Source organism: Sciurus vulgaris (genome assembly GCF_902686455.1).
Source record: "Sciurus vulgaris genome assembly, chromosome: 10".
Taxonomy (NCBI): domain Eukaryota; kingdom Metazoa; phylum Chordata; class Mammalia; order Rodentia; family Sciuridae; genus Sciurus; species Sciurus vulgaris.
The window spans coordinates 5,685,887-5,709,755 of NC_136470.1; the positions used below are offsets into that span (position 1 = coordinate 5,685,887).

The 23,869-nt window shown below is 46.0% G+C and overlaps 2 protein-coding genes across 3 annotated transcripts in view; one reads left to right on the top strand and one right to left on the bottom strand.

Moving 5' to 3' along the window:
• LCA5L (lebercilin LCA5 like) overlaps window positions 1-23,869 on the top strand; it is a 99,231-nt gene that overhangs the window by 60,116 nt on the left and 15,246 nt on the right. The window lies entirely within an intron of this gene.
• Window positions 1,690-12,342, bottom strand: GET1 (guided entry of tail-anchored proteins factor 1). 2 transcript variants are annotated; one of them, XM_079155881.1, is made up of 5 exons: window positions 12,158-12,342; window positions 5,633-5,798; window positions 4,556-4,623; window positions 3,245-3,359; window positions 1,690-2,087 (listed from the first exon to the last, which is right to left on the bottom strand). In XM_079155881.1, exons 1-5 carry the CDS (start codon window positions 12,257-12,259, stop codon window positions 2,014-2,016), a joined length of 525 nt encoding a protein of 174 aa, XP_079012007.1. In that variant the 5' UTR covers window positions 12,260-12,342; the 3' UTR covers window positions 1,690-2,013. The 2 variants fall into 2 exon arrangements, with proteins under 2 accessions (XP_079012007.1, XP_079012008.1); XM_079155882.1 differs by lacking the exon at window positions 12,158-12,342 and adding an exon at window positions 11,490-11,515.

Consider the following 23,869-nt stretch of genomic DNA (forward strand, 5'->3'; position numbering starts at 1 on the left):
GAATCAGAGGCTGTGCTTCTCACTAGTTTTCTATACTGTCCCAGTTAGATTTAAAAAAATAAAATACAATAAGAATTGCTTTCTTTTCAGGTTTTACTTTCATAACTTAAAAATAGTTATTTTATGAGCACATACATCAGTATTCATAAACACATGGGCTATCTTGGAAAAATCATAAGAAACTGGTAACATGAGAACTCTGAGAAACTGGGTCACAAGATGGTATCCCTTTCTGTTATCTTTTTAATTCAACACCCTGTTTATTATCAACTTAAAAACAAATACAATTTTTGAAAAACAAAACAATGATGAGCAACATAAAGGCCATTTCTGTTTCCCTATTAATCTTTACAAACCAGTCGTGTGCACGGGAGGGGTCAAGAGCTCTGAGCGCTCAGTCCTTCCTCCAGCCTCAGCAAGACTTGTCACGATTCCTGTGGTACCAACTGGAAGACAAGGTCATGTCAGGGGACCTGACACTGATTAGCGATCTGCGGAGGCCCCTGGGATGCTGTCCTGGCTGCCCAACTGATTCCCATATGACCCATCTTTAGGGCTGTGGCTCACTGGGACAGGGAGGCAGACAGCGCCTCCTTGTGCCCCTCCGTGCTCCTCCTCCTGCAGGCTTCGCATGCGTCGTGGAGCGAGACGCCAGTGCTGCTGTCAGTCCTCCTGACACGATCTGCCGTGAACACTGCCGAGCTTCCTGGTCTGCACACGTCATAAATAGGTGGGTGCTGGGACGTCTGCAGCGTCTCGTGAGTTCACGTTAGTGGGACTTCAAACCCGCCCTGGTGGGCCTCAATGACAATGAACTGAAGGACCAAAGCACTTGTCTTTGCGCAGTGCGATCAGCTGGACAGTGAGGAGCTGCTGCTAGATGTGAGGAAAACAAGAATCCACGTGGCCTTCTGAAAGCAAGTGACGGGGCTCCGCTGCACTGTGCTGTGGGCACACAGCTAGCAGCCCAGCCTCTTGCCACCTGTGGGTCACGGACTGTTCACAGCAAGTAAGCGGCGACACAAGTCACACCAGCACTTGCGAATATTATAATTAGAAAAAGTGCATCAAAAAAACAGATCAGCAGAATTATACTTGAGAGGTCAAACAAGTATCAGCTCAGATTGATTTAATCAGACTCCCTACTTTGTTTTTTTTGACTTTGTTCCATTCTACTGAGCATAAATATTAAATGCTTATAAAACATACTTAATTTGAAATACTTTAAATACAAAACAATTTAATCACAAAACAATGCATTATGGTCTCATCAATATACTTATAAAACACTGTAATGAAAAACTAACAGCTCCAAATAAGTAGATAATACACACTATACAAATGTTCATCCAACAAATGACATTTAGACACACAAAAAGAACAAGAAATGTCAATTAGTGTTATCCTTTCAGTTGTACTACATGAGACAAGAAACAAATGTTCAAGGTCTAGTAGTGATAATAAAATTAAGCCACTTTCTGAACTGGATTAAGTTGTTAGAAAATTGTGACTTTCCAGTTAGCAACAGGACAGTGTGTCAGGAGAGCAAGTCAGTGTTTCAAACCTGGTCTTAGGTGGTTGATGCACGTCTCCAACTGGAGAACACTGAGATTCTTACGGGAATCTAAACAAAGCCCAAGAACATACTCAACAAAAAACTACCATATCTACTTTGGGTTGCTGGTGGGGTTTTTGTTTTGTTTTGGGGGTGTTTTTGTTTTGTTTTGTTTTTTGTTTTTTCTTTTTAAGTGGCAATCAGACTTTTAACCTAATAAGAAAATCATTTTCAGAAGTCATATAGCTGGGCCAGGTATGGTGGGGCACACCTATAATCCCAGCAACTTGGGAGGTGGAGGCAGAAGGATGGCAAGTTTGAGGTCAGCCTGGGCAACTTAGCAAGATCCTGTCTCAAAATTAAAAACACAAAGGGCTGGAGCTGCAGCTCAGTGGTAGAGAGCCCTGGGTTTAATCCCCAGGACACGAAAGGTCCCATAGCAGTATTCATCCTCCTTTTCAGCTGAAGGGGTGAAGTACAATTGCCACAACTTTGTTACAGACTAAAATCCAACAGGTAATTCCAACACCACCTGAAAATAAAGAAATTGAACATAAGAGCATGCCAATAACCTTGTCACCTTCAACTGAATTAGAGGAAATTACACGATTGCAATTCTTTCTGAGCAGTGCTGGGCTAAGCAAGAGTAAGTTCACAGGTCCAAATCTGTCCAACTACACAGATCCCCAGGGCTGCATGGTTTACTAAGCAGAAATGACAGTGAACAACAGACACTGGATTGAGTTCCCTCTCCTGCCAGAAAGATGCATTGCTGTGTATGATATTAACAAACTGTAAGAACATTCCTTAGTAAAGAAAATTCACTAGTCAAGAGTGAATTGATACACTGCCACATTCTACATGTTTATACCCCCAAATCCACATGCTGAAACCCTACCCCACTGGGAGTGTTAGGAAGTGTCCTGAGAGTTCATTCTGTCCTTCACTCCACCACCTGAAGACAGGCAAGGAGCCACCTATGGACCAGAACACGAGGACTCCTCAGCATGGGTCCTGCAGCACCTTGATCTTGGACTCGGAGCTCCAGGGAACAGAGTGGAAGAACGGTATGTACCAGAAGTTCTGAACTACATCAGATGAATGGAAAAAAAGACCGGGAAAAAATATACTACAAGAGGCATTAATCCATAACTAATGGGGGTTTTTTTGGTTGTTTTTGTTTGGTTGGTTTTTACGGAACCAACGACTGAACCTCAGTTGCTGGGATTACAGGCGTGTATCAAAATGCCCAATGTGGGTTTCTGACGATTCCTGTGTTTCTCATCATGCTTCACTGACATGTACTACTTTTAACATCCAAAAGAGGCTGTCTTTCCAAGGTAAAAGGAGGGCTGACACAGCAGGTGTGCAGAAAGACCAATCATGCTCCAGACAGAAAAGACAGAATTTGGAAACCAGAGGTGGTGTTTCAGTGACTGGGGCACCAGACTCCCCCTGCTGGGCCTCGGCTGATTCAAGTGTGCTCTTTGACACTGCAGAGTGACCTGCAGTGACAAGTTAAACAGCTTCTCTGGACTTCAGCTTCTCTACTGCAAGCCTGGTACACGCTGAGACAAACCACGGCTCGCCAGCAGATGGTGTCGATGATGCCAGGCCGCTCAGCCTCCCTCCACCCACCTCTGCAGAAGCCCATCCAGAGTCTTCCCCTGTGTTTTCCAGAGTCCTCACCTGCTACTCTGGTAGGGAAGGCTACCAGGCGGTCCAGTGGCGTTATCCATTTACTCGGCACAACAGCCACAGGGACAGAGTAATACTTCCAAATGAGCGAGATCATCAAGGCAGCCTGGAAAAAGACACTGCTGGTAAGGACAGACCTCACCAGAATCTGCCACCACACAAATAACCACGGGGAAAAGACGGCAAAGTATGGAACACTGGGGGACCAGCGGCCCCAAGCCCTGTCAACCCAGCCCCTGCAGCCAACAGAACACACACCAGCCTCCACTCTCCAGTGCTGCAGCCTCCAGAAGGAAGGCCTGGTTGAGGAGAAGCTCGTGAATGTGCCCAGAACACACTGCCAACAAGCGGCTGAGCCTCCTTAGATGAACTGGCATCTTAATATTTCATGACAAATCTGAACACACACTACGGAAGTTAGCTGATGAACCAACCAAGTCCCCGCAGAGGCAGGTGTTCTGGTCCCACTGCCTGTCTCTGCCTCGCTCAGGGACAGCCGAGTACACGGGTGAGACAGAAGCATTCCCACGCCTCCAAGATCCTTGCAAAGTGAGCTAATGCCCCCAAGAGCAGTGTCAGCGCATGAGTGCAGAGGCGAGCCCGTTCCAGAGGTGAGTGGAAAACTGTCCCCGTCACAGCCTTGAATATGCCACTAAAATGAGCAGAACTAAAAGAGGGGCTCCGGGGGACCCCTGTGCCTCTGTGACACCGATCTGTTTCAGACACAGTGCCTCAGGACCATCTCACCCCAGTGTACCCCAGACTTAGACTTTGGGAGGCTGGTTTGAACCCTTCACCTCGGCAGACATACATAATGTCACACTCAAGAGCAGCACAGCCACAGCCTCACACAAGCAGCAGCAGAGGTGGCAGGTCCAAGGGAAGCTGTGTGGCAGGAACCTGCAGCCAAGAAGTCGGAGCCGAGTTTAATGAGAAGAACCGGTCCCTGTCTGGAGGGTATCAAGTGCTCTTTATCACTAGGGAACACGGAATATGCAAAACGACTGCAGATCTTAGAAAACACAGGTCCCTGTGAACTTCCTACAACACTCCCACAGGCTTTAAAACCATACTGGAACAGAGGCCGTGTGGGAACTCCCAAAAAGTCACTTCAGCGTTCATCTGCCAAAGTCCCAGTCCCTGACAACCCAGGCCCCGAGAACGGCTTTCTTTCAGTGTAGTTAGAAATTCACGGGTGTCAGAGTCACAGGCTGGCAGGACCCTGGGACACGGTTCCACAGGCCACAGCATCTGGAGGCCCATCCACCCCCAGTCACAACGGCCCTGGGGATGCGCACTTACTTGCAGTATGTAGAAAGCGACACTTATGACCCACTTTATCTTGGCCAGCTGAGCTGTCCGTGCTTTCACTGAAAGGAAAGAGAAGAGGATGAAAGTCCTAAAAAACCAAGGAAACACTCACCCCCAGAAATGCTCGGCCTGAGAGTACTTCCGATTACAGACAGCACAATATATCCAGAAATATAAAACAGAACTTTTTAAAAGTCACTCAACATCCCACCTACTCAGATTATGAGGTCAGGAGAGCTTCACTTTTGAAAACCCTTAAAATTATCCACCTAAAATTATCCAGAGGTTCTTTTTACAACGCCTCTACCCCGTGTCAACAGTACTGATTCTCTTCCTACTTCCTGTCCACTCACACTTCACCCTCCAGAGGAGTCCAGTTTGTCCCCAGCCTGAGGATGTGCTCTTCGTACCACGAAGACTGCTCTCCACTGTGCAGACCAGCAGGGCCTCTCAGCACAGGGCTGCCCTTCACTCAGACACAACTCCGTGGGCGTTTTCCAGAGAGAGGAACAGAGGCCCTGAGAACACTGCAAGATCTTTTTCTAGGTTTCCCTCGGAAAAGTGCTGAATTTGAACATGAAAACCTACAAAGAAATGTTGGCTCCAAAGAAAACCTAAAAGGATTCCTAAATGTTTTTTTGTTTAGAATGCCAAGTTTTACCAGCAAATAAGGAGAAAGTAATATTTACTACTGGGTTTCTTGTAGAGAACATAGACATTTAGAACACCTAAGAAGCAAAGCCTACGCCCTGCAAACCCATGTACGAAGAATCCTCCAGGGGCTGCGCGTGGGGCTCATGCACTTGCCTAGCATGTTTAAGGCACTGGGTTCAATTCTCAGCACCACATATAAATAAATGAATAAAGGTCCATCAACAACTTTTTAAAAATCTAAAAAAAGAACCTCTCTTAACAGCTTTTTTTTTTTTTTTTTTTTTTTTTTTTGCGGTGCTGGGGATCGAACCCAGGGCCTTGTGCTTGCAAAACAAGCACTCTACCGACTGAGCTATCTCCCCAGCCCTCTTAACAGCTCTTGTGACACTCTCCAGGTGCCACTCATTACAGTACCATGAGTCTTAAGCTTGTCCGTCATTTTGTTGATCTTCCTTTCCAGCCTGGCGTATCTGGCAAACTCGTCCATCATGTTGACTGTGGAGAGCTCCTGCTTCATGTCCTGGATCTCAGCCCTCATCTGCGACTCCTGCTCTGCATCCTTCTGCAGCACTCTGGACATCTGGCAGGGCAGAGGAGAGATCAGCGTCTTTCCACATGAGCAGAGGAGGGTTCCCCTGCTTCCCACCTTTCCCTCCATGTTCTGACTGAGAAACACAGTGTGCTCTCTACTCTGTGACCAACCAGCCACCTGTTTTCCTTGCAGGCTTGAACCCACGATGTGGCTTTGAACATTCCCTGATATGGACATGGTTTAGGTAGTTGCTGGAAAACACTGGGTGATTAGCCTTGTTGCTCAACATGCAAAGACCAGCCACCCTCAGCAAATCCCTCAAACACCCACATAAACTTAGTGACCCAGTCCCCTGTGGAGGACATACCTAGGAAAAACATTGTTTCTCACTGTCTGTCACAAGGATGACTGTGGTGTGCTGTAAGTTAGTTCCCCTGGGAAATGCTTTGCACATATCACCCCAGCATTTAGAGCTTCTTTCTTTGGAATTCCACCCAGCCCTGTCTCCAGGTGGTTTGGGACAGCCTCTTAAGGGAATCCCCCGCCACTGCTTTTGAGGTGACTGACCATGGTTTGGCTGGACAGGACAAACCAACATATTGCTATGCCTGTCAAGCTGCCCTTGACCTACATGGCTAGGCTATGTGGCCTTTTCCTAGTCTTTCCAACAGCAAGAAGAAAACCCCCAAACGCCCTTGAATTTGAATGACTATACAAACTACGTTTTTCCATATATATATATATATATATATATATATATATGTATATATATATATATGTATGTTATAGGTGGACACAATACATTTTTATGTGGTCATTTCTATGTGGTGCTGAGGATCGAACCCAGGGCATTCCGTGTGGTAGGCAAGCGCACTACCACAGAACCACAACCCCAGCCCTACATTTTTCCTTTTAGGATTGCTACAGTAGAAATGTGTTATTTGCACTTAACCATCCAATTAGGATCATAAAATGAAAATCGATTTCATCATCAGAGCAGCCGCTAGAGTGACAGGGAACGTGCGTCCTGCTCCTGTCCTGAAGAGCCGAGTCCCAGATTAGACGGCTGAGCGAGGTGGGGGTGCAGGGTATCCGTGATGAGGCAGAGGCCCAGAGCAGGATGTCAGGGCCCCGTGGGGAGGGCCTTCCCACCCAGGGCACCCGAGCAAGGTGGTTCAGAGAACCCCCAAGACGGGGCTGCCAGACAGGGAGTCAGAATCTGAACAGGTGGGTTACAGATGCACAAGTCAGAAAACAGAAACTCCGCCAAGCATGGCATCAGAGGCCAAGCAAGGACGAAGCAGCCGTCCACACTGGGTACAGGTGGCAGAGGAGAGGGGCGATCATGTGCAAGGACACCACATAAGCACTAGGGGTGCAGGCAGTCAGTCTTCTGTCAGAGACAGAAACGGGCATTGGTCAAGAACTGCCACTCAGCGCTGAAGTATGGATGTGAACTTGTGGCTTGAGGAAAATGTGCCCCTGGCAAGACCCAAAGGACCCCTGGGCAGAGGAGGCCTGTATGGAACTGTAGCCCACCTAGTCTGGCAGCCACCCAAAGGCCTCTGCCTTTCCCTGCACCCGTGGGCCAAGAACACAGGATGAGGCAACACAGCCGCCAGGTGGCGCCCACCAACTGCTCAAGATGGGGCTGGGTCGCAGCACGGCGAGGGCAGGCACACGGAGGCAGGGAGGTCCAGGTGGGCGATGCTGGCCTCCAGCAACCTGCCCCAAACACCGAGCAAGCGCCCCCAAACGGAAGGCCTGTGCCAGTAGACGAGAGGCAAGAAGAACGCAGCAGCCCTCCTGAGGCGGCCAGGCCGACGCTGAATAAACCGCGGGTACAGCCTGACAGCAGGACAGTCCCACCAGCCAGGACCAGAGCCTCGGAAAACCCACGGCGGGAGGGCGACTCACCGCCCGCCCAGCCCTGCAGAGCTCCACGCACGCACGGGGCACCCCAGGACGGCCGCTCTCCCTCCAGGGAAGGACTGAGGCCGCTGCAGAGCTCCAGGCCTGCGGCTGGCCCTCCCCAGGACACTGCAGGCCTGCTCCCGTCACCCTCAGCAGCAGTCCAGCAGGCCTGTGAGGCGGGCTGTGTCCAGCCAGGTTCACAGCAGGGCCTCAGCGGACCCCAGTGTCCACCTCTCCCTTTGTCCTCTAGTGGGAAAGGGAAATGACCACTTTTTCCAGCAAAAAGTGAGAGAGAGCCAGGCGTGGCGGCGCAGGCCTACGATCCCAGCAGCTCAGAGGCTGAGGCAGGAGGACGTGAGTTCACAGCCAGCCTCAGCAGCGCAGAGGTACTAAGCAGCTCAGGGAGACCTGTCTCTGAACAAAACACACTACTGGGCGGGGGTGTGGCCCAGTGGTCCAGTGCCCCTGAGCTCTATCCCCAGGGCACAGGGAAAGAAGCGAAGGACTACTGAAGATGCGGAAGCTGTGAAATAGTGGGAGGCCCTGCACACTGCACAGGCAGCCTGCGCTGCACCCGTCCTTCTGCAAAGCTGCGTCAGGGACGAGCTGCTGCACCTACGCAGTGCACATGACTCGCCAGGACCCTCACCCCGGCCTCTGCCCACCGGTTCCCAGCGCCTACCTTAGTATGACCCTCCTATACCTATGCAGTCAATCAACCCACTGGACTAAAAGGGCAAAAGACCTGCCCAGCCAGCCTCCAAAACAACACAGAGGTGAGAGAGATGAACACTGTTTCTCCTACTGCACGCTCACAATGCAGACCGCCACTGTGACCCCAAAATGGGTGGCGACGTCTCCTTACCAGCAACCAAGCAATCGGTTCCACGGAGACACCAGCTAGGCGTCCTCTGATTCAGTTCCACTCTGACACGATCTACCAGGAGACCGCACTCAATCCCACGGGTAGAGGGCTCTGCCCACAGGACAATCCCCACCTCAAACGTTGGTCACAAGTGCCAGCCTCTGTAATTTCTGACAGACCAGCTACAAATTGGAGTTCCCAAGAGCCCCGCTTTAGGTTCCATTAATTTGCTGGACCAGGGCCTGGCAGTACAGCTCAATGGGAGAGCACCTGCCCAGCATGCAAGAGGCCCTGGGTTCAAGCTCCAGCACTGCAAAAAAAGAGAAGAGAATCTGCTAGCCCAGCTCACAGAACTCAGGGAAACTCATGTCTACGAGGGCATTTTACAGGATGCAGATAAGCAGCAGACGAAGGGAATAAAAGGTGAGGTCAGGAAGGTCCTGAGCAGGGGAACCCGTCCCCGTTGAGGTGGTCACCCTCTCAACACACAGTTCCTGTGCACGCTCCTGTAAGCCTCCACCTGGCAGGCTGGCCGGAAGCTGCCCACACCTTGTCCTTTGGGGGACCAAGGAGATTTCACTACACAGGCATGACGGAAGAAGGGACAGTCATGTAGGAACGTAAGTAAGCAGAAAGAGCTAGAAGCTGAGAGAGAAGTACGCCTCAGCTCTAGACAGAAAGCGGGGAAGCTTCTGCTTCTGGATCCTACGACCGCCCCAGGGAAGAGACGTTCTGTTCCTAGGGCCTGCCTCAGGGAGAAGAGGCGGTGAGAGGAGGACGGGAGAAGGATGAGAAAGACGGAGTTTGCTTCTGAGGCCGAAAGTGCCCCAAAATTATTTTAAAAAGGCTCTTAATCTTTACTGCTCTGAGGCCATTCCAAAATAACAAGAGCCATGGATATTATGAACCAGGAACCACAAACAAAAACCAAAATATATAAACCATCATGTCACTGGCTGCCATAGGCACACGGAAAGAGGCTCGAGAAGATACCAGGGAAACGCAAGTGGAAATACAATGGTAGCCAGGCTGCACCTATCAGGACAGCAAGTGGTTTAAACCAGAAGCTAACCAGTGCTGGGAGGGCGCGCCGCAGGGGAGCTCAAGATGGCCTGGCCCACCGTGCCAGCAGCGCGCAGCGTAGCAGTGGAACTGAGCAGCATTCCCATTCCACCCAGCAAGTCCCCCCGCCTTTTTTTTTTTTTCTTATAGTTTCGGGGTTTGAAATCGGGGGCACTCTACCACTGAGCTACACTCTCAGTCCTCTGATTTTTTTATCTGGAGACATGGTCTCAATAAGTTGCCAAGACTCACATGGAAACTGCAATCTCCCTGCCTCAGCCCGGCCGTAGCTGGGATTGTAAGTGAGCACCACCACACCCAGCTCCAGCAATTTCACTTGTGTACATGCCCAAAAGAAGGGCAAGCAAGAACTCAAACGTATATTAGTACATCCATTTCTAGTAGCTTCACTTTGAGAACAGTCAATAGGGCTAGGGTTGTGGCTCAGTGGTAGATTGCTTGCCTAACACACGTGAGGGACTACATTCAATCCTCAGTACCACATTAAATTAATTATTAATTAAGTAATTAAAGGCATTGTGTCCATCTACAATTAAAAAAAAAAAAAGGTAGAAATAACCCAAGCATCCATCAACAGATGAAAAGGATAAACAAGTAGGCACTCACTTGTAATTTCAGCAACTTGGAAGGCTCAACAACTTAGCAATACCCTAATCAACTGAGTGAGACTCTCTCTCAAAATAAAAAATAAAAAGGACTGGGGATGTGGCTCAGTGGTAGAGCATCCCTGGGTTCAATCCCCAGCACCAAAAAAAATGATAAATGGATAAACAAAATGTGGTACATACACACGATGGAATATTATTCAGTCTTTAAAAAGGAAGGCAATCCTGACATGCTACAGCATGGATGAGGTAGTATGCTAAGTGAAGTAAGACATAAAAGGGGAAAAAAAAAAACAGTGTGGTTCCACTTCATAAGGCTCCCAGAGTAGACAAACTGAGATAGTAGATGGCGACTGTCAGGGACTGGGGGACCCTGTAATGGGCAAGAGTCTCAGCGAAAGGCGATAAAAGACGCTGTGACAGAGAAGCCTGCACAACAATGAGAAGGTCCTCCTGTCACTGGACTGCACAGCTAACAACGATGATGATAAATTCTGTTAAGGGTACTTCACAATAAAAAGAAAGTCAGCTTTTTCACTGGTGTGACCAAAGACCTGACAAGAACAATTCTAGATGAGGAAAAGTTGATTTGGGGCTCACAGTTTCCTGGGTCTCAGTCCACAGATGGCCAACTCCATTGCTCTGGGCCTGAGGTGAGGCAGAACATCGGGGCAGAAGAAAGCAGCTCTACACGTGCAGTCAGGAAACAGGAAGAGCTCTGCTCAGCAGGACAAAACATACCCCAAAGGCACACCCCCAGTGCCCTACCTCCTCCAGTCACACCCTACCCGCCCAGACACACCACACACTTAATCCCTTCCGGTGGATAAGGCATTGATTAGGTAAAGGCTCTCATGACCCAATCACTGCCTCCACATTTTCCTGCACCGTCTCACACGTGAGCTTTTGGGAGCTAAGCCATAACAAAGAGCAAAAGACGGCTCTTCAACAGTCTGTTAGGCAACGCTGAGCACCTAGGATATTCTCTTAACCATAGGTAGCATCAGGAAAGATTCTGAAAGGCGAGCAGGGGTTAAAGGAAAATCCTCTATACTTCGGGGCAAGGGGTTAAGGCCCTAGAATAGAGTTTTGCCCAAAACACACTCAACCAATCCTGGTAGAATAAAACAAAGAAGTCCTGCCTAGTTTTAAATATGCCGCCGCCACCAATTTGTCAGGAGAGAAAGAACGGTTTCTAGTTGAAGTCTCAGGCCTCTGCTGTGAGCAGAGAGGGTGCCCTGCCCCACAATCTGCACCAAATCCCTTACTCACGCTCCAACAGGCCAGAGGGCAGACGTGGAAGGATGGCGAAGCAAGGCTCCGACCTCCACCCGAGTGACGGTGGACGACTCCCCGCGCTGCAGCCGTGCACCTGGTCGCGGGTAAGGCTCTCGCGGCGGGCGAGGCTGCCCCCACGGCTTGCTGCCCCTCGGGCCGGGAGCGCCACCCTGAGCTGGGATTCTCTTCGCCAGCCTCCTGGCCCCGCTCGTCCCAAAATGCTGGGAGGCCCTGCACCCGGGCTCCGTGGCTCGGGGACCTGGCCCCGCCGACCATGCAGCGAGGCCCCGGGAAGCGCGGGCCCCTGCAGCCGAGGGCCGCTCGACGTCCAGGGACGGGGCCAACCGAACGCGCGAGGCTGGCCGCCGGACGCCGGGCACCGGGCACTGGGCACCGGCCCCAGGCTCGCCGCGCCTCCCACCACGTGAGAGCGCGACCAGGCGCGGCCCGGGTCCTCCGCCGCTCCAGAACCTACGAAGCCGGCTCCGGAGCAAACTCTGCAACTTCAGGTGCTCGGAACGGACAAGAAATGCCTAAAACACCAGCGGGCCAGCCCCGGCGCGGCGGCCGCGTCCGCACGGGCGGCGGGCTTGGGACCCCCGCCACGCCACGGGCCCTGCGGTGGCATCGCCACCGGCCCTGGAGGGCAGGCAGCCACTTACGAAGGAGGACAAGGACGGAAGGAGGATCCGAAGGACATTGCACCCAAACACGAAGCAGAGCACCAGCAGCCACGCCCAGCGGTCGGCCTCGGCCGCGCTCATCCCGGACGCTCCCGCGGCGCCAGCAGAGCTACGGAAGCTCCATGGGGACCACGCGCGGGCGCGGGCGCGCCTGCGCAGTGGGTCCCACCGGCCCAGCTGCGGCGTCTCGGTGCGCCTGCGCACTGCGCCGCAGTGAAGAGGAGGCGGGGCCGACCTTTCCTGGTGGAACGAGGGATATACTGGCCTTCCTCTGGCTTTCCGGGCTTCCGTAGCCGTATTCTACCCATCCCACTACCGCGGGGAACCCCCAAATTCCTGTGAGGCCATCGTCGCAAGTGCAGGTTTGTCATATGTACAAATCATTTGTGTTAATACTTTCTTTAAATTGACCCACTTTTGTTCCTAAGTAAACTTACTTTAAAATACAAATAAGCCTTTCCATAAATAAAAACTATCTTATGGTAGCAAGTAAATAAATGTTTTCCAAGAAGCTATATGCAAAATGTGTCTCAACTGTACATTTCATAAATTAAACACTAATTAATCTAAACAACCTAAAAAATTGCATGCTTGAAAAATAAGTTCATTAATCAGAAAACAGTGTTTAGAGACTGGAGACTACTCAGTGGTAGGAGCTTGCCTAGCATGCACCAGGCCCTAGGTTCAATCTCCAGCACCCAAAACAAAATCTACTTAAAATCAATCTAATATGAAAATACAGCAAAATAATCACAACTCTTATATGTATAGTAAATAAAAGATTTTTTTTATTAAAATCTTTTTTATTCTTACAGACTGCATTTTGATTGACTGTACACAAATGGGGTACAACTTTTCATTTCTATGGTTGTACACAAAGTAGATTCACACCATTCATGTAATCATACATATACATATAGGGTAATGCTGTCTGTTTCATTCTACTAACTTTCTGTCCTCCACCCCCTTCGATCCCATCTTCCTCTACACCATCCAAAGTTCCTTCATTGTTCTCTTCCCCCTGCCACCGCCCCCCCATCGTTATATATTGTCATGCACTTATCAGAGAAAACATTCGCCCTTTGGTTTTTTGGACTTGGCCTATTTCACTTAGCGTGATATTTTCCAACTTCATCCATTTACAAGCATATGCCATAATTTTATTATTCTTTATGGCTAAGTAATATTCCATTGTGTATATACACCACAGTTTCTTTATCCATTCATCAATTGAAGGACATCTTGGTTGGTTCCACAATCTACCTATTGTGAATTGAGCTGCCATAAACATCAATGTGGCTGCATCCATGTAGTATGCTTATTTTAAGTCCTTTGGGTATACACTGAGGAGTGGGATAACTGAGTCAAATGGTGGGTCCATTCCAAGTTTTCTGAGGAATCTCCATACTGCTTTCCAGAGTGGCTACACCAATTTGCAACTCCACCAGCAATGTATGAGTGTGCCTTTTCCCCCACAACCACGCCAACATTTATTATTGCTTGTGTTCTTGATTATAGTCATTTAATTGGAGTTAGATGAAATCATGGGGTGGTTTTAATTTGCATTTCTCTAATTACTAGGGATGTTGAGCACTTTTTCATATATTTGTTGATCACCTGTATATCTTCTGTGTAGTATCTGCCCATTTCTTTAGCCCATTTATTGATTGGGTTCTTTGTATTTGGGGTGTAAAGTTTTTTAAATTCTTTATAAACTTTGGAGATGAGTGCTCTGTCTGAAGTGTGTGTGGAAAAGATTTTCTCCCACCCTGTAGGCTCTCTTTTCACATTATTGATTGTTTCCTATGCTGAGAAAAAACTTTTCAGTTTGAATCTATCCCATTTATTGATTCTTGCTTTATTTCTTGTGCTATGGGGGTCTTGAGGTCTAGAAGTTTTCTGGAGGAGTTTTTTGGATCCTCTAAATAGAGAATCATGTCATCAGCAAATAGTGACAGTTTGAGATCCTCTTTTCCTATTCGTATCCCTTTAATCTCTTTGGTCTGTATAATTGCTCTGGCTAGTATTTCAAGGATGATGTTGAATAGAAGTGGTGAAAGAGGGCATCCCTGACTTGTTCCCATTTTTAAAGGGAATGCGTTCAGTTTTTATCTATAAGAATGATGTTGGCCATGGGCTTGGCATAAATAGCCTTTACAATGTTCAGGTATGTTCCTACTATCCCTATTTTTTCTAGTGTTTTGAGCATGAAGGGGTGTTGTATTTTGTCAAACACTTTTTCTGTATCAATTTGAAATAACCATATGATTCTTATCCTTAAGTCTATTGACATGATGGATTACATTTATTGATTTACAGATGTTAAACCAATCTTGCATTCCAGGGATGAACCCCACTTGATCATGGTGCACAATTTTCTTAATATATTTTTGGATATGGTCTCCTAGTATTTTGTTAAAGATCTTTGCATCTATATTCATCAAGGATATTGGTGTATAATTTTCTTTCCTTGATGGGTCTTTGCCTGGTTTGGGTAGGAGGGTGATATTAGCTTCATAGAATGAGTTTGGTAGGTTTCCTGCCTTTTCTATTTCCTGTAATACTTTGAGAGTAGTTCTTCTTTTTTTTTTTTTTTTTTTTTGTGGTGCTGGGGATCTAACCCAGGGCCCACTTTTACCAACTGAGCTATCTCCCCAGCCCCAGATGAGTTCTTCTTTGAAGGTCTTGTAGAACTCGGCTGAGAATCCATCTGGTCCTGGGCATTTCTTGGATGGTAGGTTTTTAATGGCTTTTTCTATTTCATTGCTTGATATTGATCTGTTTAAATCGTGTATGTCCTCCTGGTTCAGTTTGGGAGGAGCATATGTCTCCAGAAATTTGTCAATGTCTTCGGTACTTTCTATTTTGTTAGAATATAGATTTTCAAAGTAGCTTCTCATTATGTATCTCAGTGGTGTCTGTCATGATATTTCTTTTTCATCACGAATTTTTGTAATTTGAGTTTTCTCTCTTCTCTTTGTTAGCGTGGCTAAGGGTTTGTCTATTTTGTTTACTTTTTCAAAGAACCAACTTTTTGTTTTGTCAATTTTTTGAATTGTTTCTTTGTTTCAATTTCATTGATTTCAACTCTGATTTTAATTATTTCCTGTCTTCTACTACTTTTGGTGTTGTTCTGGTCTTTTTCTAGGGCTTTGAGTTGTAATGTTAGGTCATTTAGTTGTTGACTTTTTATACTTTTCTTGAATGTGCTCCATGCAATGAATTTTTCTCTTAGTAATGCTTTCATACTGTCCCAGAGATTTTGATACGCTGTATCATCGTTCTCATTGACCTTTAAGAATTTTTTAATCTCCTCCCTGATGTTTTCTGTTATCCATGCTTCATTCATTAGCATATTATTTAGTCTCCAGGTGTTGAAGTAATTTCTGTTTTTTATTTTGTCATTGATTTCTACTCTCATTCCATTATGATCTGATAGAACACAAGGCAGTATCTCTACTTTTTTGCATTTACTAAGGGCTGCTTTGTGGCATAACATATGGTCTATTTTCGAGAAGGTTCCATGTGCTGCTCAGAAGAAAGTGAATTCGCTCATTGATGGAGGGAATATTCTATATATGTCTGTTTAGTCTAGGTTATTGATTGTGTTATTGAGTTTTGTGGTTTCTTTTATTAGTTTTTTTGTTTGGAAGATCTATCCAGAGGTGACAGCAATGTGTTAAAGTCACCCAGAATTATTGTGTTGTGGTCTATTTGATTCCTGGAATTGAGAAGGATTTGTTTGATGTACATGTATGCACCGTTATTTGGTGCATAAATATTTATGATATTATGTCTTCCTGATTTATGGTTCCCTTAAGCAGTATGAAATGTCCTTCTTTATCCCTTCTTACTAACTTTGACTTGAAGTCCACTTTATCTGAAATAAGGATGGAAACACCTGCTTTTTTACTGAGTCTGTGTGCATGATAGATTTTTTTTTTCCCATCCTTTCACCTTTAGTCTGTAAATGTCTTTTTCTATGAGATGAGTCTCTTGAAGGCAGCATATTGTTGGGTTTTTTTTTTTTAATCCATTCTGCCAGTCTATGTCTTTTGATTGATGAGTTTAGGCCATTAACATTCAGGATTATTATTGATATATGATTTGTATTCCTAGTCATTTGGGCTTCTTTTTGGTTTTTAACTTGGCTTGGTTTCTCCTTTGAATGGATTTTTCTTTGCTGACCTACATTGTTGCTTTTCATTTTCTCCTCATGGAATATTTTGTTGAGAACATTCTGTAGTGCAAACTTTCTATTTGTAAATTCTTTTAACTTTTGTTTATCATGGAAGGATTTTATATCATCTTCAAATCCTAAGGTTAGTTTTGCTGGGTATAGGATTCTTGGTTGGCAAACATGTTCTTTCAGAGCTTGAAATATGTTGTTCCAGGCCCTTCTAGCTTTTAGAGTCTGGGCTGAGAAATCTGCTGATATCCATATTGGTTTCCCCCATATGTAATCTGATGCTTTTCTCTCGCGGCCTTCAAAATCCTATCTTTATTTTGTATGTTAGGCATTTTCATTATAATGTGCCTTGGTGTGGACCTGTTGTGATTTTGTGCATTTGGTGTTCTGTAAGCCTCTTGTAGCTGATTTTCCATTTCATTCTTCAGGTTTGGGAAATTTTCTGCTATTATTTCATTGAATAGGTTGTTCATTCCTTTGGTTTGTATCTCTGTGCCTTCCTCAATCCCAATAATTCTTAAATTTGGTCTTTTCATGATGTCCCATAGTTCTTGGAGATTCTTTTCATGATTTTTTACCATCTTCTCTGCTTGGGCAACTTTATTTTTAAGATTAAATATTTTGTCTTCATTGTCTGGGGTTGTCTTCTAAGTGGTCTAGTGTGTTGGTGATGCTTTCCATTGAGTTTTTTATTTGGTTTATTGTTTCCTTCATTTAAAGGGTTCCATTTGTTTTTTTTGTTTGTTTGTTTGTTTGGTTGGTTGGTTGGTTGGTCTTTTTGAGAATCTCTATCTCTGTTGAAATGATCTTTTGCTTCCTGCAGTTGCTCTTTCAACTGCTTATTGGAGAGATCATTCATTGCCTGCATTTGCTCTCTTATCTCATCCTTTGCTTCATGAATCATTTTAATTATGTATAACCCAAAGTCCTTTTCTGACATTACTTCTACCATACTGTTACTGGATTCTATTAATATAGAATCTAGGTTTGTTTGGATCATTTTCTTCCCTTGTTTTTTCATGTTATTCATGTATGTTCTCCTCTAGCAGTGCAGACCTGGGGTATTGCAATTTCCCCCCTATAGGCTTATAGTGACCCTATAGGTTTCCAAAACCTTTTCTTTAAGGGGGAAATCAATATTAGCAGCGCCCAGTTCAGACAATATGCAACCCTAGACCAAATAGCCCCTATGAGTGTGATGGGCTGACACATCTGACTCCATGAGAATGTTATAGGCCAGACTCTAAGGGAAATGACTAAACAGACTCCATTTTGCTCTGAGACTCCATGTTATGTAGAAAATAAGCTTCTCCCATGGGAACACCCCACCTCTGTACCCATCATCAATTACTTGGTGTGACATGTTTAATAATATACAATGGCAACTCCTATGTAGTAAAGAATTGCTCTCTTTTGATCCCTATTGCTCCTAAACAATGTACCATGTAAACAGTGATTGTGTGGATGTTAGTAACCATTCTTTAGTTTGTACCTAGGTAAGGGTCATTTTGACCCACTTCCCCCTCTGTCAATGATCTCATGATGTTAATGTGTAATTTCAAATCATAGCAATAGACACTTATGATTAATGTGATTTTTGGTATAAAACCCCTACAACCCTGTGGTCAGGGCTGTTCTCCCAATAGCCATTTTTTGGGGCATTGTGTGAGACAGTCAGATGGCCAGCTTAATAAAGACTCTCAAATTTGGACTTCTCAGTGGTGATCGGTCTGTTCTTAAGTTGCGCCCCATAACATGAGGATGTTAACAATATTGTCATAATAAACAGAATGAGTTCAATTGTTATCTGCCAGTATAACAAATAGATTTGCAATAAGGTCTGCAGTTTCTTTTTCTTTCTTTTTTTTTTTTTTTTTTTTCCTTTGTGGTGCTGGAGATTTGAACCCAGGGCCTTGTGCTTGGGTGGCAAGCACTCCACCAACTGAGCTATATCCCCAGCCCACATCTGCAGTTTCTAATGGAGGACAAAGAAGATGCAGAGGGCTGTAGGATGTAGCTGTTAATGGGATAAGAAAAGAATATATAAAAGTTCTAGATCATAGAAAAAGTGAATGTAATCAAAAGAAGTTGGTTGTTAGCATGCAAAAAGGGAGAAAGAGACTCTGAGGGAACAGGTAAACAAAAGGAAAAGAGAGCAAGAAAAGTAAAGAAATAAAAACAAAATTTTTCAATAAGGAGAAAAAAGAAAATCTATACTATAACAGTCATAGAGTATTCAAACCTCGCAGTCTGCAGTAGCCTGATGCATGAGAGGTACCTGACAATGAGCTTCAAGCCTCCAGCAGGCATCTCAGGATGGGTTTTGCCCCACCTGAAGATCAGAGCTATGGCTTCCAGGATTATCCAAGATGGCCGCTCTGGCTTCCAAATGTGTTGGAAAATGGGGAGCTGCAGCTCAGGGGTGGACGTGGTCAGCTGGAGGTCCTGGAGGTGCGATGTGGTTCAATGGGCAGGGGTCCTGGAGGTTGGGTGTGGTCGGTCTGGTTGTGGGATCCTGGAGGTGGGGTGCAATTCGTCGGTCTGGGGTCCTGGTGATAGGGCGCAGTCAGTTGGTCTGGGGGTCCTGGCAGCAGGGAGCAATCCCGTCGATGTGAGGGTCCCAGAGGCAGGGAGTGATCAGTCAGGCTGAAGGCTCCTGGAGACAGGGCTCAGTCAGTCTGGCCAGGGGTCCTACAGGGCTGGCTGTTATCTCAAAATGGCAGTAGCTACATATAACCTGCAGGTACTGTGACAGTGAACTTCCAGGCAACAGCAGGCAGCTGGTGCTCCACTGGCAGTGTGCGCTCAGTTTGCTGACTGCTGTTGGATGATGGGTAGGTGAACCTCAGGTGGTGGGTGATGGGTAGGTGTAAAGCCGGTGATGGACAGGCAAGAGACAGGCAAATGCAGATGATAGGCGCTTGACAGTGAGCAATCTGCACGCAAATACGCGTCGATATGCTGGCAGACTGTAGGTGATTGGGGTAAACAGCAGGGGATCGATGAGCAGCAAAAACTGCCTCACCATGAAACAGATATCCTCTACTTGAAACCCGAGTTACGGAGCGACAAGGAACACAGCCTCTCTCTAGTCTGCCACCTTGGATCTTCTCCTTTGCTTTATTCTATATTTTCTGTAGCATTCTCACTGTTTAACAAATTATGTAATTTATGTATTGAGTTCACTTCACACTGCCTTAGATGTCAGACTCAGGAGTGTTCGGGCACAGATGGTGCCACTTCCAGGCGCTCCCTCCACACCCTGTGACTTGCTGCTATGTGGGTCTCGTTAAGGAAGTCTGGTCCTAAGTCAACGATGGAGATTCAGGCCTACTTTTTCTCCTATTTGGTGAAGGGTCTCAGGTCTAATTCCTAGACCCTTGATCCACTTTTGAGTTGAGTTTTGTACAGGGTGAGAGATAGGGGTTTAATATCATTTTACTGTATATGGATTTCCAGTTTTGCCAGCACCATTTGTTGAACAGGCTATCTTTTCTCCAGTGTAAGTTTTTGGCACCTTTGTCTAGTATGAGGCTACTGTACTTAAGTGGGTATGTCTCCATGTCTTCTATCCTGTACCGTTGGTCTACCTATCTATTTTGGTGCTAATACCATGCTGTTTTTGTTACTATTGCTCTACAGTAGAGTTTAAGGTCTGGTATTGTGATACCTCCTGCATCAGTCTTCCTGCCCAGGATTGCTTTGGCTATTCTGGGTCTTTTGTTCTTCCAGATGAATTGCATGATTGCTTTTTCTGTTTCTGTGAGAAATGTCATAGGGATTTTAATTGGAATTGCAGTGGATCTGCATAGCACCTTTGGAAATGTGGCCATTTTGATAATATTAATTCTGCCTATTCAAAGAACATGGGAGATCTTTCCATCTTCTAAGGTCTTCCTCAATTTCTTCCTTTAATGTTTTGTAGTTTTCTCTGGAGAGATCTTTCACCTCTTTGGTTAGATTGATTCCCAAGTGTTTTTTGTTGTTATTGTTGTTGTTTTTTGTTTTTGTTTTTTTTTTTTTTGAGGCTATTGTGAATGGAGTTATTTTCCTTATTTCCCTTTCAGATGTTTCATCACTTATGTGTAAAAATGCTTTAGACATATGCATGAGGATTTTAAAACATGCTATTTTGCTGAATTCACTTATGACGTCTAGAAGTTTTCTGGTGGAGTTTTTTGGAGCCTCTAAATAGAGAATCATGTCATCAGCAAATAGTGACAGCTTGAGTTCCTCTTTTCCTATTCAGATCCCTTTAATTTCCTTAGTCTGTCTAATTGCTCTGGCTAGTATTTCAAGGACAATGTTGAATAGGAGTGGTGAAAGAGGGCATCCCTCTCTTGTTCCAGTTTTTAAAGGTAATGCTTTCAGTTTTTCTTCATAAGAATGATGTTGGCCATGGGCTTAGCATAAATAGCCTTTACAGTAAAAGATCTTTAGTTGTCTTTTCTGTCATGGTTTGATTCTGAGAACTAATTCCTATCCAAAATAATGCAAGGATCTGTGAGTCTACAAATTTATTTCTAGAAAACACTTGAAGCACAGCTATTCAATAGCAGTAGAGTAAATTATTTCCATGAAAGAGGACATTGACTGGTAGGTGACTACTGAAAACACAAGCAAAATAAGCTTGGAGCCTGCCTCTCCCCACAGCCTTCCCCTCCAGCTGGACAGGCCGAAGCTGCAGCCAGGCTTCAGGGTCCTCTGCTCCCAGATTTTGATAATGGAGAAGGACAAGCTGCCTGCTGAACAGTATGGCAGTGCCTCCCCCTCCTTAAGTCACCCCCAACCTCTGCTTTCCATATTAAAGAGGAAAACCTCTGGTGTTTCCCATCTGCCAGCCATGAAGCCAGAATTGAGGACAGGCAGTCAGTGTAGATAGGGAATCCCGTCAAATCGAGGAATGGAAGCCATCTGAGTCTGAGGAGTTGGAGATCAAGCTGGGAGAAATGGAATGTCATTGTCTCCAGAGCCCTTTTGATCACCATCAGAAGTTTGCCCCTAGCATGTATGCAATATAAGAGAAAGGTTTTTGTTGTTTCAGAGGTTTTCCTTGTTTTGCCTTTCAATGAATAGACTTGGAAAAAAGATTTTGAGGGGCACTGGATATTGAACCTATGGGTCCCTTACCACGGAACTACATCCCCAACCCTTTTTGGTTTTTTAAATTTTATTTATTCATTTATTTATTCATTTATTTATTTATTTATTTATTTATATATATATATATATATATATATATATATATATATATATATATATATATATATATATAAAGTTCTGGTGAGGATTGAACCCAGTGCTTCACACGTGCCAGGCAAGCGCTCTGCCACTGAGCCACAACCCCAGGCCCCTTTGTACTTTTCATTTTGAGACAGTGTCTTGCTAAATCATTGAGAGTTTTGCTAAGTCACTGTGGCTGGCCTTGAACATGGATCCATCTGTCTCAGGCTCCCAAGTCACTGGGATTACAGGGATGCATCACCAAACCCAGCGAAAGTAAGAATATTCTTAAATGGACAATGGACTGCCTCATAAGTTACTGGAAATCCTGTGTTTGTCATCTATGTAAACATATATGTCAGATAAATAAGTTTAATAAGATTTATAAATATACATTGGGCTCACCTTTTAAGTTAATGAAATTAAAATTTCAATCTGGAAAAAATTATATGATAAATTTGCAAAAAAAGAAAGATTTTTTTTTTACCAGAATAAAAAAATAAATTGCAGGTGGGGGGGCTCCTAGGAATTGAATCCAGAGCATAGCACAGGCGAGGCAAATATTCTACCACTGACCTATGTCCCAAACCCTTTCTTAATTTATTTTATTTATTTATTTATTTATTTTGCAGAGGGCCTGGAATGCCAAAGTAATAGGATTTTACTCTGCAGACAAGGGGACAATTGCAGATATTTTTAACAAACATGTACTGGCATTCACACACCACCTGGTGGGGGTGACAAAGCTGACTGTGTCCCCCACCAGATCCTTCATGGTCTTTTGAGGCCCGCGTGCCAGGGGGGCAGGTGGGCAAGGGGAGCTTCTCACTGAGTGAAGTGTAGGTCACTAGTGGGTGACCATGCAGGGCAGCAGAAGAAGGTCTAGGTCTAGAACCAGGTGGCTGTGTTCCAACCCCAACCTGGTGGCCCTCTGTCTGCTCATCTGTAAAGTGGGGGCACTTACTGTTTTCAGATGTCCATGTTGTTGGTAGGATCAAAGTAAGAACTACTGAGAAGTGTTTGGCACTCAGTCTGCATTAGCTGAAATAATTCCTGTGGGATGACCCCAGTGTCAATAGGATGAAAGCTCGTGGCGGGTCACGAATGTCCGTGATGAATGATGGACACACGCACGGTGCAAACTCCCCCACACGACAGTCATTGCAGACTGGTGGTTAGCAACTCTCCTACCACTAGAAAGCAAGCGTTTCCTGGTTCCAGGAGACAAGAAATTGAGAGGTCTCAAATTAGCCTCAAGTCACCTTTGCTGCATGACTCAGGTGCGTGAGCAACCCAACAGTCCCAAGCATGAGAAGGATGTCCCGGGCCGGCAATGTCTCCTTCAGGCCTGTTTCCAGTGTCAAAAGAAATGCTACCTTGGTGCAGACTCTTCCCCCCTGCCGTTGGGAGATAAGAGCTTTAGGACTTGGGAGTCTCCAGGAAATGAGTGCTAAGAGTAAGTGTCAGAGAAAAGGGGACAGCTGCGTGGGTCTGTCCTCACTGACCAGGGTGAGAAGGTTGCAGCCAGGCCTGGAATGAACCCTCAGAACTATCCAAGTCAATCCTTAGCGCATCCATGGGGCGATCTGCATGGAAGCCCCATGTGGCAGCTCTTGACCTCAGTACTGGTGGAAGAGTTTTCCCTTAGAAAGGGGCTCCAGGTCAGACCACACAGCAACACGGGAGGTGAGCGTGTTGAGCTTACCTCGACATACAGCAGGGGGAAGATCCCGATCTTGTCTTCCAGCATGCCTTCTGCCCAGTTATCATCTACTCTTCAGATCACGGTCAAAACTTCATCTTTGGTGAAGGTCAGACAATCCTTGTCTTGGTCTCTGTCCTTCATCTCGAAGTCATAAAGTGCCTTGTCCTGGGGTGGGGCCTGCGGCAAGGGCCGGACACACTGGACGTAGCTGGCCGGGAGGAAGCCGTGTGTGCTGTGCAGCTCCCCATGGTAACAGTTCTCGTCCACCTTGCGCTGCAGGATGATGATGTCCCGGTTGTTGAACTTGAGGTCACCAGGTTCTTTCCCTTCATAGCTGTACAGGGCCTTGCCATAGGGCAGCTGGGTTAGGTTCTGCATGATCCAGGGAAAGCTGCTGTTCTCCTCGGTCTCGGCTTCCTCATTAGCGAGCTTTCGTCACTGGAACCAGTGCAGAGGTGACTTATTTGTTTCTAAAAGCTGTATTTGGGCCGGAGTTGGAGGTTCAGTCCATGAGCAGTTGGCCCTGTTGCTCTGGGCCTGGCGGGTCACGCCATAATGGGAGCATGTGGTAAGG